This window comes from Trichoderma harzianum (assembly GCF_003025095.1).
Source record: "Trichoderma harzianum CBS 226.95 unplaced genomic scaffold M431scaffold_13, whole genome shotgun sequence".
Classification (NCBI taxonomy): Eukaryota; Fungi; Ascomycota; class Sordariomycetes; order Hypocreales; family Hypocreaceae; genus Trichoderma; species Trichoderma harzianum.
Window position 1 is genome coordinate 151,112 of NW_020209261.1, and position 14,738 is coordinate 165,849.

General features: G+C 53.3%; 3 protein-coding genes across 3 annotated transcripts; all 3 read left to right on the forward strand.

Moving 5' to 3' along the window:
- Positions 1–1,307: 1,307 nt before the first annotated feature.
- On the forward strand, positions 1,308–7,914 carry M431DRAFT_498809 (hypothetical protein; the record flags this gene model as incomplete). The annotated part of the gene is made up of 4 exons (XM_024917735.1): positions 1,308–3,053; positions 4,884–5,009; positions 5,074–7,497; positions 7,639–7,914. The coding sequence occupies 4 exons, from the start codon at positions 1,308–1,310 to the stop codon at positions 7,912–7,914; spliced, it is 4,572 nt and encodes a 1,523-aa protein (XP_024770362.1).
- A 952-nt stretch (positions 7,915–8,866) lies between these two features.
- M431DRAFT_94368 (hypothetical protein) lies at positions 8,867–10,336 on the forward strand (the record flags this gene model as incomplete). Its single annotated transcript, XM_024924579.1, has 2 exons — positions 8,867–8,996; positions 9,078–10,336. 2 exons carry the CDS (start codon positions 8,867–8,869, stop codon positions 10,334–10,336), a joined length of 1,389 nt encoding a protein of 462 aa, XP_024770363.1.
- Positions 10,337–12,556: 2,220 nt separating this feature from the next.
- On the forward strand, positions 12,557–14,157 carry M431DRAFT_485406 (hypothetical protein; the record flags this gene model as incomplete). The annotated part of the gene is made up of 2 exons (XM_024916280.1): positions 12,557–13,952; positions 14,030–14,157. 2 exons carry the CDS (start codon positions 12,557–12,559, stop codon positions 14,155–14,157), a joined length of 1,524 nt encoding a protein of 507 aa, XP_024770364.1.
- Between the last annotated feature and the right edge of the window lie 581 nt (positions 14,158–14,738).

Here is a 14,738-nt window from a genome sequence, read left to right on the forward strand (position 1 = left end):
ACCATCAACCACTCGCTCCATCAGTCAGCATCGCTAGCATCAATCTACTATTTCGCCATATATCCCCTGTCGATCTGGCGCGGCTCGAAAAATAGAAGCTTAAAGCCAAAAGTGCCGGACCCCCAGGGCGACCTCCTATTCCGGGACAACATCTCCGCTTGACACGTCTTGCGGCCTGCCTGTCTGAGAAGTCGTGGCTCAGAGACATTATCCGGGATGGCGCGGAGACGGGGCCAATTTGTCTTGCATGGACAACCCACACGGGCGGCTCCGAAAGTGACTGTGTCATGTCTGGGGCTTTTGTTTTGCTCGGAATGAAGGGCAAGACAATGGGCTGGCATAGAGACTTTTTTGTACAACTATTGAATACTTTCAAAATTGTGATCAGGCTGAGAGCAAACTCCTTCTTTTCTCCTTCTTCCTCTTCGTCTTCTCTCTTTGTTCATGCCAAACCCGCGTCTCATCTCGGCTGACGCATCACCGGCGCTATTTATGGAAACCCAGTGGCAAGATTAATACCAGTTCCATCCAATATCGGGACCTGCCGATCTCTTCCCCCTCTTCCATGTTCACCGTCCGTGCTTTTTCGCAACATCAATGAACTTTTTTATCTTATCACACATCACAAGGCGACCTTTTGCTAGCTCGGCGTAACCCATCTTGGCAGCTCGGAATTGGCCAATGGCGAGACAGGATAGAGTTATGCAATGTCTCAGTTCCTCACAAGAAAGCCGTATCGAAACGAGGGTGACATTAACATTGGCGCAGCTAGGGTGGCAGCCGAGGCTGGGACGCTTGATTGATTGTCCCGTGTATGCATATCGGAGCACAGGTTGACAGGGTATTGCTCCCAGCTCTATTGGTCTGTTTACGTATCTGGCAATACTTTCTCAGCATTCAACTATACTCTACCTAGGTAAGATGCTGGCCAAGAGATTTGCTAGGCCTTGTTTAATCAATGTTTACTGCCGAAATCGGGAGAACCAAACTCTCCTATCGTTCTTGGCGGACATGGTCCTTGATCGCGACCTGCCCTTGTGGATGTCTCACATAACGCGGGCACGGGAAGGGCTACCGCAAGCAATACTAGCGAGTATTGCATTTGCATGGAGCACAAGCTTCTCGCTCGGCATCTCCCTAGAAAAGGCAAGAAGGAGGAGGGAGGTGCCAGTCGATCTAAAAGGTTTCCATCATAAAAAGCTGAGCAACGCCATCCATCCACCCTTCTGGGCCTTCTAGATGTCTCTCTTTCCCTCCCACCACATCTCTGCCTCATTTCCTCAGCCTCGCGTTTTCGACAACACAAGATGAAGTCGGCATTGCTCTGGGCGGTGCAGCTCTCGCTGCTGGCAGGCCTCGGTGCCTCTCGCAGAAACGTCGAGCAGGTCTTGAGCATCCCTACAGGATGGACAAAGTTCCAGGATGTCGTCAACCCTGCGCGTCACATGCGGCTGTCGATTGCCCTGCGGCAACCCAACATTGATCAATTGGAGGCCAAGATGACAGAAAACGACAATCGGCTGTCGTTGGAGGAAATCCAGCAGCTGCAGGCCCCTGATCAAAAGGATGTTGACGCCGTGCTACAGTGGCTGTCTCAGAATAACCTCAAGGGCGTTGTCGACAACAACTTCATCCACGTCACGACGACCGTGGCCCAAGCCGAGCCCTTGCTGGGGATGAAGGTGAGCCGCTTCGCGTACAAGGATAAGAAGCCGGTGCTGCGAACCACAAAGTACACGGTGCCCGACTCTGTCGCCGGCTCCATCAGCTTCATCCACCCCCTGGCCAACTTCATGACTGCTCGCCACGGGCCAGAGCCGCTGTCTGCACCGCCAAAGCCTGCGTCCAAAGCCGCTGCCGCCGACGAGGATAACATCATATATTGCCCTGGCAGCGTCACGCCCTCGTGCCTTTCCCAGCTCTACAACATTTCATCATATAAGCCTGCCGACAACAACTCGCCCGTCATCTTTGGCGTGGCTGGGTTCCTCGAGGAAAACGCCAACCTCCAGGATCTACAGCAGTTCCTCAACTCGACCGCGCCCAACGTCGCCCAGACAGGAAAATCCATCACCGTTGAGCTGGTCAATGGCGGCGTCAACTCGCAAGACCTGGCCGAGTCTGGCCATGAAGCGGCGCTGGACGTGGACTACGCCGTGTCTGTGGGCTTCCCTACAAACGTCACATACTACGCTACAGGTGGACGAGGCGTCAAGCTGGACGACAACGGACAGCCCATCTCGGGCGAAGACGACGACAACGAGCCCTATCTGGAGTTCTTCAGATACCTGCTGGCCAAGCCTGACCACCAGGTGCCCCACGTCCTGTCGTTGTCATACTCTGACGACGAGTTGTCCGTGCCTCGAGAATACGCCAAGCACGTCTGCAGCCTGTTTGGCCTTCTCACGGCCCGTGGAACGTCCATCATCTTCTCATCTGGCGATGGCGGCGCTCGAGGCGGCCGCGACTCATCTTGCCTCACCAACGATGGCACCAAGCGCCCCGTCGCAATGGCAACTTTCCCTCCTACCTGTCCGTGGGTGACTTCTGTCGGTGCCGTCACCAATGGTGCAGAGCCGCCATCCGGAGCGAGCTTCAGCACCGGTGGCTTCTCCCAGTACTTTGCCCGGCCGCATTGGCAGGACAGCTCTGTCAAGAACTACGTCCAGGCGCTCAACGGCCGACTGGACGGCCTGTACGACCCATCCATGCGCGCCATCCCTGACATCTCCGCGGTTGGCACTTCCTTCATGATCATTGCGGGCGGAATCCCGCGCTTCTTGCAGGGCACCAGCGCGAGCGCTCCAGTGTTCGCCTCGATGGTTGCGCTCATCAACGATGCCCGTTTGCGCGCTGGCAAGAGATCGCTGGGATGGCTGAACCAGCATCTGTACTCTAACAAGGTCAAGGGCGTTTTGCAGGACATTACGGTGGGAAAGAGCCTTTCGTGCGTGTTTAACGATACGGAGGTGCCAGGAGGATGGCCGGCGGCGCCAGGATGGGATGCCATTACTGGGCTGGGCGTACCCAAGGAGTTTGACAAGTTCTTGAAGGTGCTTTATGATGCATGATGGGTTGTGGATTCGGCATAGAGGGAGTAATTGTACGAGTATTGGCGGCTTCAGTCTAGTCCTATGTCGATGCTGTAGTTTTCTTGCCTACGAAATGTAGGATCAATATGATGGTATACAGTAGTCGCTTGATTCAATGGGAATGCCATTTGATGTATCGCCATTCCATTCCAGGCCATTACAAGTAACCATCTCGACCACTCATATTGACCCTCTATACCGATATACACAAAACTCCAACGTGTCTACATGAAGATCAAGAAGCAAACAGCACAGTCAATACAGATATCTACAGATACATTGATGTTTCATCGGTAACTGTCCCACGTGGCTACCGACGGCCGCGTTGATTTGATGAGCTTGAAGGAGCTTCTTGGATATACGACCAATGATTGTGCAGCGTAGATGGGTCGACGGCTTCTTTGGCGCATCTACATCAAGTTCATTGTCAAATTCGTCAAAGAGAGCTTGCTCGCGACGTTCTTGTTGTGACAAAAACATCTCCATCACCGTTCTGGCATGCTTGTCGAATACTCTTTAGCTTCATTGCCAACTCGGCATCTTGGAGGAAGAAATTTCGATCCAATGCAAACCGAACAGCGATCTGTACGTTCAGCTTCTTCAAGAGAAGCTTCTCAGCATTTGAGCAGTTGGTCTCGTACACGCTTTCAGTTGTTCAAGTCCATCTAGGGTTCATGTGCCGAGGCTCCTAAACTTGACGTGCCGCCAACCATCCATCCCGCCAGCCCAGCCCATGCCTCAACTGCTCTAGCGGGTTCAAACAGTTACAGGGCATCAAATGCATTCAGCACCTGCCGATGCGCCAGTTCGTGCCCGCCCACAGCACTAACGCTGGCAACCCCCGACCCGCTGAGGGTCGCTGGCCGAGTCCGCTGGGTCAGCCGCTTCAGGGCTCTAGAAGCCACCGACCGAGTCCGCTAGCCACGAGCTTCAGGGCTCCAGCAGCCACTAACGGAGCCTGCGGATCCCCCCTCGCGCCTCAAGCCGAGCCGCTAAGCCCCCCTTGGCAATGGAACAACATCCGCGACCTCGAACCTCTCACATCCAAATCACTTGCGCGTCAGATTTGATGCTTCTCACCGACAACGAACCAGGGCCCCCTCGGATTGACCTCACTTTCGCGCGTTTGTCTCTCCAAGGACATCAATCCCGGTGCTTGGTTTCGCCTCTCTGCTAAACCGCGAGCCAATTTCGTTTCCAGCTTTGTTTTCTTGCATCGTCTTTCTCATCTTGTCTCGTCTGTTCTGGGGGAGCCTCGCATCAAGGTCTACGGCTTCTTTCTGCATCTTTGACGCCCTTCTTGGTTCGCGCGCGCCAAAAACGACTTTATCCTCGGCCAATGCCGCTCGCCTACTCATCAGATCATCGATAACGCCCAAAAGCAGAAGCTGCGAGATACTTTCAGATTCCGAATCACGCCTTTAGCGGGAACAATCTAGCCGGCGCAGCTGCAAGGGTCCTTCCCACTTCCGCCTCCTCTCTCCGCATTCTCGCAACAATCATCACAATGCCGATTCAGGTTGTGCGCTGGATCAACTTGAAAGAGATTTAAATTTCTGAGAGAGAATCAACCTTTTTCCAGGCGCGGCGCCCGGGCTCTGTTGCTCGGACGGCCTTGGAACGTTGGCGTCTGATACTTTCTAACCTTATTTTCCTGCATCTATTTGGCCCGTTGCCGTTCATTGTTTTGTTTTCTCTACCAGTCGTCATCTCATCTTTTTCCTCCTTATAGATTCGCAATTTTTCACAACTGGCGATTGGTTTCTACTCGGTTTTTATTTCATTTTCAAGATGCCTACGCAGCACGTAGAACCCGAGACTCATGGCCTGCTGCAGGAGGTTGCCAACTCGCTGCTCAAGGCGCGAAAGGTGGTGGTTGTCACCGGCGCCGGCATCAGCACCAACTCAGGCATTCCGGTTCGTCCTTGGACAAGGCACAGGCAGCTTGAGATTGGGCGCATGCTGACTGCTGAAAATTCAGGATTTTCGCTCCGAGAATGGGCTCTACTCACTCATCCAGGCTCAATTCGACGCTGCCAGCCAGCCTACGCGATCGACCGACCGATTCAAGACCGACGGCGACGGCAACGGCAACGGAGACGGCGGAGAGGAGCCTCGCCCGACGAAACGTAGGAAGGTGTCGCGGGAGCCCTCTCCGGACCTGGACGAGGTTGATCGGCAGCTAAATGAGGACATCAAGGCGCGCGCCGAGGCTGAGATGCCGGCAGCGTCGAGTCAAGCCGCCGACACGCAGCAAGCCGTGGCCGCATCAGATCCAAACGCGTCGGAGAATGGATGCTTGAGCACTCCGCGTCCCAAGCCCGCGCTTCCTTCCACGCCCAAGCCGACAACGACATCACCTCTGTCCTCTCCGCCAAGGGAAGAGTTTATGCTTCCCCTCCCATTAGCATCATCCTCATTGCGAGCCGAAGATCGCGAACGCATTGCGGGCGTCTCTCAGAACATAGTTTCGTCTCCTCTATCTTCACCGCCACCGGTGCTTTTTGATCCATTCCACCCGTCCTCTCCTTCAGATGAAAACATGAGCCGCCGCAGCAGCACCACGCCGTCGGAAGTCGACGAGATGCGGGACTTACCAAACGCCATGCCGGCCTCACAGGCATCAAATCCCGGAAAGACGACCCTTCCCAACATGAAGGGCAAGGACCTCTTTGACGCCTCGATATGGTCGGATCCTACGAGAACTTCCGTCTTTTACCAGTTCGCAACGTCTCTACGACAAAAGGTCCGCGAGGCCGAACCTACCAGCTCACACAAGTTCATCGGCCACCTCAGGGATCGGGGCAAGCTGGTGCGGTGCTATACGCAAAACATTGACCAGATTGAAGAAAAGGTTGGCCTGTCGACGTCTCTGCTGGCCGGGCCGGGCAGTCGAGGTCGCTTCTCGCGCAAGTCAACAGCAAACGCGGCACAGCTAAACAAGATGGTGGAAGAAGTATCATCCAGCGGTGAAGGCGGAAACGCTGGCGATGTTGGCGCGTCTAGCCAATCACCACCAAACGGGTCGAGTGAGCAAACGCCTGCAGACCAGCGGCAGACATCATCCCAGCCCAATGGTAAGACGGAAGAGGACGAAACTACTACTAGCAGTACTACTACACCGCCAGATCAACAGCCCAAGCCGGCCCCGAGAAAGGAGGTGCCGCCGCTGCGGTCGGGTGTGGAGTGCGTCTTCTTGCATGGCTCTCTGCAGCTTCTACGATGCTTCCTCTGCGGGCAGGTTTGCTCTTGGGACGATGACGACCGCGAGGTGGAGACGCTCTCTGGCCAACAGCCTGAATGTCCTCACTGCGTTGGCGCGACGGAAGCGCGCCAGGAAAGGGGCAAGCGAGCCCTGGGCGTGGGCAAGCTGCGTCCCGACATTGTGCTGTACGGCGAGGAGCACCCAAACGCCCACCTTATCAGCCCCATCGTGACGCACGATCTCGCCTTATATCCGGACATGCTGTTGATCCTGGGGACCAGCCTCCGGGTCCACGGCCTCAAGGTTATGGTCAGGGAGTTTGCAAAGACGGTGCACAGCAGGGGCGGCAAGGTTGTCTTTGTCAACTTCACCAAGCCACCAGAGAGCTCCTGGGGGGACATTATCGACTACTGGATCCAGTGGGACTGCGACGCTTGGGTGGCCGATCTCCAGGTGCGCATACCAAAGCTCTGGCAAGAGCCGGAGCCGCCAAAGCCCAAGAAGAAGCGCGACTCGGGAGGAGGGGCTGCTGAAGAGGGCCGGGAAGAGAAGAAGAAGCCTCCCGCGCAGAATCCTGTTGCGTTGCGAGACACCAAGGTGAATGGCGCCTACTGCACATTGAAAATCCTCAAAGAGCTACGAAGGATCACGGCCACTTCGCCTCCCCCGCCGTCGTCCCCTCCCCTCCCTATCATCCTTTCTCTTCCGCCTTCTCTATCAACTCCTCCGCCTCCGTTGGAACGCGTCTCGGCTGCCGTCGCCACGGAGGCCATCCCCAACCCCGACCCCCCGACTCCCGCTGAAGTGGCCCCCCGTGCCGCCGCTGTCATGGATCCTCCTACGCGGATCAGCACGCCACGAAGCAAGGCTAAGCGACCACGCAAGTCAGCCCCGGGAGCCCTGGAAAGGCCCAAGAGAACGCCGTCGACACTGAATCCTAATCACGGTCGCTCCAAGAAACCTATGGAGGAGGTCAAGGAGCAAGAGGTGCCCGAGACGCCTAGCCAGCCGCCAGTCAGCACGGTGGAAGAGTTCAGCTCCATCCTCCACTCTGTCAAGTCCAATCCTCGCATTCGCAAGAGAAAGATGATTGACGGAGAGGAGTTTGTATTCCCCACGATTGGAAAGAAGCGTGGCGCGGTGGATAGCCTGTACAAGGGTGCTGAGGACGACAAGAAGCAACTGCCCCCTCTACGTCCGGTGCCCGATCAAGCAACCGCAGTGGCATCGCTACCAGCCGAAGCCGAAGCCGAAGATGGCGTGGAGGAACCTCTCGCCTCGATTTCGGTCAATGTACGGGCCGCAACGACATTTACGCGTCCAGAAGCATTTTACATCCAGGATCCACTGGTGACGCTGCTTGAGAAAGCGCCCCAATGGAAGGCGATGGAGGTGAATCACGGCGAGCTTCGACGCAACAAGCGCCGCATTTCCAAGAGATTTCTTCCGGTCCAGGTGCAGATGGAGACCAAGGCCCAGGCCGAAGCTAATGCCGCGCTTGCGCTGGCCGGCCTCAGGACGAATAGTCACATGGTGCCACAGGTTGCTCATGCAGTGCCCGGCAATGGCTATACAGAGCTGGCCAACTGGGCGGCCACTTGGAGCTGCAAGAAATAGGAATAGGAATGCAGGCGGTGTGGTTGTGACAACTCCAGATGGTCTTGAGTCATATTTTCTTCTGCTTTCTTTTTTCGTTATTAATTCTCTTCATTTGCTAGGGATGGTGATTTTTTGATAGACACCGGGCAGCGGTATCATAGGAAGCCGGCATATATGATGAGCATTTACACAGGTGTTAGCGGTTATCATGATGTTTAATAAGGGCTGGGCTAGGGATACAGGACTTTGTGCCTCTTTTTCTTTCTTCTTTTCTGTTCATCGGGCACAACAATCAGAAGTCATGAACCAAAGGGGTGAGGATGGATTAGATGACTGGTTTAGCGTGGTGCATGCATTACACCCTCCATTATTTCTCTTAACGGATTATATAGACTTGGCAAAATCTATAATCTTGTCTCTCAATGCAACGAGTTTCACATGTTCTTTGTCGCGCTGATTCAGCGGTTACTCACGGGCTTATGGGCCAAGATTCTCCCCCTCACTAAAGGGCGCCGTTGATGGGCTTTTTAGCTTTAGGCTTAACTACTAACAGGCCCGTAAACCGATCCATTCGCCTATCGAAAACGCGGACTCGGTGCCCGGATTCACCTAGCAGTGAGCCAAACAGTGCCTGGTGGTGTGAATTCGGTCATTGACGCATGATAATCTCTGGTGGGGGTTAAGGCCGAAGCCGCTCGACAGCGGGGCAGAAGGAATGAGGGAGAGAAAAAGAGTCAGAAAGTGAGAATCGACATGGAGGTTTGTCATTGTCGTCATTTTTTGAATTTCTGTTTGAATTGTTGAAGAGGTGATTGGTGCATAGACCGGTTCTCGGAAGAGTGAAGTGAGTCTTTTTGCCGAATAGATTGAAAGGATTGAGAGAGGGATTTGAGATAAATACCAAGGGCGCTGGCTGAGCTTTTGTGAAGATCGTTTGAGTTTGAGGATATTCACAGCTTTAAGGTCGAATATGGTGTCTTTGACGATTCGAGAACGAGATGGGGAGGAGGCCAAGGTTGGCGAGGATGGCTTCAAGGTATTTGGCCGTGAGATGAGAAAGGACTTTTTGTTTGCTCCCGAGTGGACGAACCTCAACCACGGTGAGTAGTAACAAACTTCAATCTCAACACTCAATTCAACGTCATCACTTATACTGACATCTTCTCTCTCCATCTTCCAAGGCTCATACGGCAGCATCCCCAGAGCCATCCAAGACAAGCTACGAGGCTACCAAGACGACATCGAAGCCCGCCCCGACCCCTTCATCCGCTTCGCCCTCGCAAGACTCACCGACGAATCGCGCGAGGCCGTCGCCGGCGTCGTCAACGCCCCCGTCGAGACGGTCGTCTTCGTCAACAATGCGACCGAGGGCGTCAACACCGTGTTTCGTAACCTCAAGTGGAATCCCGACGGCAAGGACGTCGCGCTGTGCTTTTCGACGGTGTACGATGCATGCGGGAAAGTGATTGACTTTTTGTACGACTATCACGGCGAAGGGCGCTTCACGAGCCGCGAGATTCCGATTCAGTATCCCATTGAGGACGATGAGATTTTGCAGCGCTTCCGCGACGCTGTGAAAAAAGTCCAGGATGAAGGGAAGCGCGCGAAAGTGTGCATCTTTGATGTCGTCTCGTCGAGGCCGGGCGTCTTATTTCCATGGGAGCGAATGGTCAAGGCGTGTCGCGAGCTAGGCGTGCTAAGTCTCGTCGACGGCGCGCAGGGCATCGGCATGGTGCGCTTGAACTTGTCCGAGGCCGATCCCGACTTCTTCGTGTCCAACTGCCACAAGTGGCTCTTTACGCCGCGTGGGTGCGCTGTGTTTTATGTTCCCGTGCGGAACCAGCATTTGTTGCCGACGACGCTGGCCACGAGCCATGGGTATTCGTCTCAGAGCGGCGAACACAGCATCCGGCCTGAGCCGCCGTATAAGCCCAAGGACAAGAGCTTCTTCGTCAACAACTTTGAGTTTACGGGCACGAGGGACTATGCGCCTAATTTGTGCGTCAAGGACGCCGTCAAATATCGCAAGGAGGTGCTAGGCGGCGAGGAGAGGATCCTCTCCTACCTCTGGGACCTGAACAAGAAGGGCAGCAAGCTCGTTGCCGAGAAGCTAGGCACCGAAGTGCTGGAGAATAGCAAGGGCACGTTGACAAACTGCTCGATGGCCAACATTTCGGTTCCTCTGTGGCGAGGCGATAAGAGTGAGGCGAAGGAGGGAGATGTCGTGGTGCCGGCTGAAGATGGGGACCGCATCGTGGTTTGGATGATGAGCACGATGGCGTCGGATTACAAGACGATTGTTCCCATGTTTTGGCTGGGGAATAGATTTTTTGTGAGGATTAGTGCGCAGATTTACTTGGACCTCGAGGATTATGAGTTTGGGGCGGAGACGCTGAAGAAGCTGGTGGAGAGGGTTGGCAAGGGGGAGTACAAGGCTTGAAGTGGTGGTTTTGACTATTGACGGTTTGTGTGAAATAGATGTGAGAGTTATGCTTAAATTAAAAGTGTTGATTGGATGTTGTTTGGTGTGGTGAATTCGGTTGTTGGTTGTTAGGGTTACATATGACACATGGGAAGATTCGTCAGCATTGCATGATGTGCTCTTTGACTAAGTGGTATCATATAACTCTCTGCATGTGAAGGAACTATACTTGCTTACCATGGGAATCTATAGTTAACATAAATAGCAGTTTCTTGTTTTACTTGTCTACATACATGGGCACTTGTCTATATGGGCTCTTTATACAATGATGCTCATGATGATGACTGCCCAACTACCCTACACTTACATGAACAGCATCGGTAGCAATTATGAGGGAGGTTGAATCTAGATTACTAAATTGCTGTTATGAGGGATAATAACAACATTCGGTATGCATGAGATAATAAATGTCCATGTGGAATATGATGGTAAAAAATGAATCAGCTGGACAAGTCAAGTAATTCGTGTATGATGATGATGCCTCTGCACGCTTCACAAGTAACATCACTTACACCAAGGGTTTCATCATTACTTCCTCCACCGGCATCATCAATTCATCCGCCTATAAATCCAAACTATGACACACTATATTAGAAGAAACTCAAAAAGTGCCATGGCAATTCAATCCAGATGTTTAGCCCGCTGTCGCATAATGAAGCTTACTCGCATCATCCGATCCCCGAAGCGGCAGCCCAAGTCGCAAAGCATGAAAGATCACCGGCCTCACAGGCCCTTCTTAGAAGGTTGTATCGGTCTTAAAACAACCATAAGAAAGAAGGCTGCCGCTTTTAAATCACAAGCTATTAGAAAGCCACCAAGCACATGAAAGAGCGTCGAAATTGTGCCTTGATTGGATTCCAGTGTTATTCACTTGCCCAAGTGGGCGCTACGCTGCCCGTTTCAGAAAATGGGGGCACATCAGCCAAGCGCCGGGATTGTCGCTGTTTCAGCGCCTCCGCATGTGAAACAATCTGCCTAAGCGGGTTGGTTGGCTGTGGAATCTCGGGGCTTTTTATGGTCTTTTGAAACGGCCTGTTTGAAGGGGGAAGGGGAAAAAAAGAGAAACTGAATAGTGATCGTGTTCTCGTCAAATAATTCGACCTCTTGGCTGTGATTCATCCGGCGTTGCCTGGTAGAGCGGCAGGCTGTGATGCCGAAAATTCGTAAAAAGAGGGCGAGGCTTTCAATGCGTGAAATGAGGAGCTCAATGCGAATCATCAGCGTGGGATTAGCCAAATCGTATTATTATTCAAGGAGTAATGCTGCTCACTTTCTATACATGGGATTGGCCCGAAATTGAGCATGAACCGCCGGAAATTTGCACCTTGTTCATCAAGCCACGACACGAGATCTTCGTCTTAGTTAGTGCAGATGCAACCTTAATACGCACTTTTGATGAACAACAGCAACGGGTCGTACGAGGCCATCGTCGGCGTGGTATAATCGAAGACGTCTTCGGTTTGATCCCCCCGGATTCAAAACCACCGCAAGCCAAGCCCTTCCCGGATCTACGGCACAACAACCATCGATTGATCCAAGCAAGATGCCAAACTAGTACGGAGACAAGCCGACCAGGGGCTTCTCCAATTCCAGCCAGTTGCCATCGCGGCCCCACACATTGTGAGGCATCCTGTGTCTGAAGCTTGGCTCCCCAGCCTGGTCTCCACAAACCGTGAATAAAGAGGGCAATATACGGGATTATAGCCTCATCAATGCGGTGGGAAATGAACAGAGACGAGGGCCCCCGAATCTACCGGGACCGGCCAGTATGGGGGAATTCGCCGTGTTATTGGTTAGGCAGGGGACTGTGATGCTGGCAGATGCTGAGACTATCCACGTCTCCTGTCGTGTTCCCCCTGGTCCCTGGATCCGATCTCCCATCGCCAAGCAAGAATGTATGTATATATATATCCGGCCTCTCTTTTCGTTTCTGTTTCTCTTCTCTTTTCTTGGCCAACACCTCTGTGAGGGACCAAAAAAGCAAAGTTACTTTTTCTTCTTTTCTTTTCTTCTCTTTTTGAAGTTCTCTTCGTTAACCACCTGGTGTGGCTTTAATTCCTCTCTTTTTCTTTCTTTGTACATACAACAAAAAAGACAAATCAACTCTCTTTTCCTATTTCATCCATTTCTCTTTTCTCAGCATATTTTCATCTTTTACAACCAGTCACAAATTTCAATATGCACTCACGGCTTCTCCTAGCCGCCCTGTTCCTGGGCTTCATTGCCCTGGTCTCGGCGTCCGCCATCCCCGTCCAGAAGCGTTCCTTCAAGGTTGAGCGGAGGGCTAACCCCAACTTCACTGGAAACGATGGTCTCAAGGCTCTCGGCAAGGCTTACCGCAAGTTCGGCTGGGACATGCCCCAGAACTTGAAGGATGCTCTCGAAGTTCGCAAGGCTGCTGATACTGCTCGCCGAGCTGCTGCTATTGCTGCCAGGGAGGCTGCCGCTCAGAAGAAGAGCCGTCGATCATTGTTGGATATTCTGGGCGAGCTTGGTGTTTTTGGCAACAACGGTAACGCTGATGCTAACGGCGACGATGCTAGTGCCAATGGCAACGGCAACGCCGGCGCTGGCAGCGGCAAACATCACCACCACGGTCAAGGCAACGGTCAAGGTCAAGGTCAAGCCGGTCAAGGTCAAGCTGGTAACGGCCAGGGCCAAGCCGGCGGAAACCAGACCCAGGCAGCTCCCCCAGCTCAGCAGCCCGCCTCTGGCCAGACCGGAAGCGTCACCAACACCCCTGAAGGCAACGATGTCGAGTTCCTGTCTCCTGTCAACATTGGTGGCCAGACTCTCAACCTCGACTTCGACACCGGCTCTTCTGATCTCTGGGTGTTCAACACTCAGATGGACCCTCAACTCACCGCCGGCCACACTCTCTTCGACCCTACCAAGAGCAAGACCTTCCAGGAGATCCAGGGCGCCCAGTTCCTCGTCCAGTACGGTGATGGCTCTGGCGCCGAGGGCACTGTCGGCACTGATGTCGTCAACGTTGGCGGCGCCGTCTTCAACGCCCAGGCCGTCGAGATCGCCACCGAGGTCACCCAGCAGTTTGTCGACGACCAGCAGAACGACGGCCTCATGGGCCTTGCCTTCTCCACCCTCAACACCGTCCAGCCCCAGCAGCAAAAGACTTTCCTCGATAACGTCGCGCCGTCTCTCGCCGAGCCCGTCTTCACTGCCGATCTCAAGAAGGGCGCTCCCGGAACCTACACCTTCGGTGCCATTGATTCCACTGCCTTCCAGGGCGACCTGACCTTTGTTGATGTTGACAACTCTCAGGGCTTCTGGCAGTTCAGCAGCGAGTCCTTTGCCGTCGACGGTGGTGCTACCCAGCAGGCTACTGCTGGTGGTCAGGCCATTGCTGATACCGGCACCACTCTCCTCCTTGCCGACCCCATCATTGTCAACGGCTACTACTCCCAGGTCCAGGGTGCTGTGAACGATCAGCAGGCTGGTGGTTTCACCATCCCTTGCGATGCTCAGCTGCCCGATCTGGACCTTGACGTTGGTGGCAAGTATGTTGCCCGTATCAGCGGTTCCGACCTCAACTTTTCGCCCGTTTCAGGAAACAGTAAGTTCCTAATACCTTACATCTCCGTCTTTGTCCTATTTCTTGAGATTTCGATGACTGACATATATCGTGTACAGCTTGCTTTGGTGGTCTTCAGGCTACTACCCAGGGCGGCCTGGGTGTCTATGGCGACATCTTCTTCAAGTCGCAGTTTGTGGCCTTTAACATTGGCAACAACACTTTGGGACTGGCCCCCCATGCTTAGGCGAAATGGCCGAGATAGGCGAGATAATAGAAAAAGAGAGAGGGAGGGTACTTGAATAAGCATAGAAAAGGAAATATGAAAAAGAACTTTGCCCAAAAAAATAGTCCGTGTCCTTGCATTTTCTCCGTGCTGATGCTCCGTGATTGGCGGCAAATGGAGCGTAAGAAGCTCCGTCGTCCTGCAACTATTGACACCTTACATTGAAGTTACTGGCCTGATCCATGGCTCTCTCTAGTATCTCCGTCGCCTCTTTTTTTGCGGATGTCTCGGGTTTCAATCTGTTAAAGAACCACGGTTTCCAGGAATTTTATGATTTCGATTTTTCCCTTAAACAGCATTTACGATTTAATCTCGAATGATGCGTTGTTTTTCATCTTGTTGCGCTCCTCATCTCTGGGCCTATATTTCTCCCATAAGATTCGGACTTTTCTCGTCTTTGTCCGTGTACAACTCCTAAAGCCGACGGGTAATTTCAGAACCAATTGTCCCCTTACTATTTCGTGTTACGTTCCGGCGCTATTTCGCCCTACTCACCCCCCCTGAAAAGGCAAGACACACATATAAGCAACTCGATAGTCTTT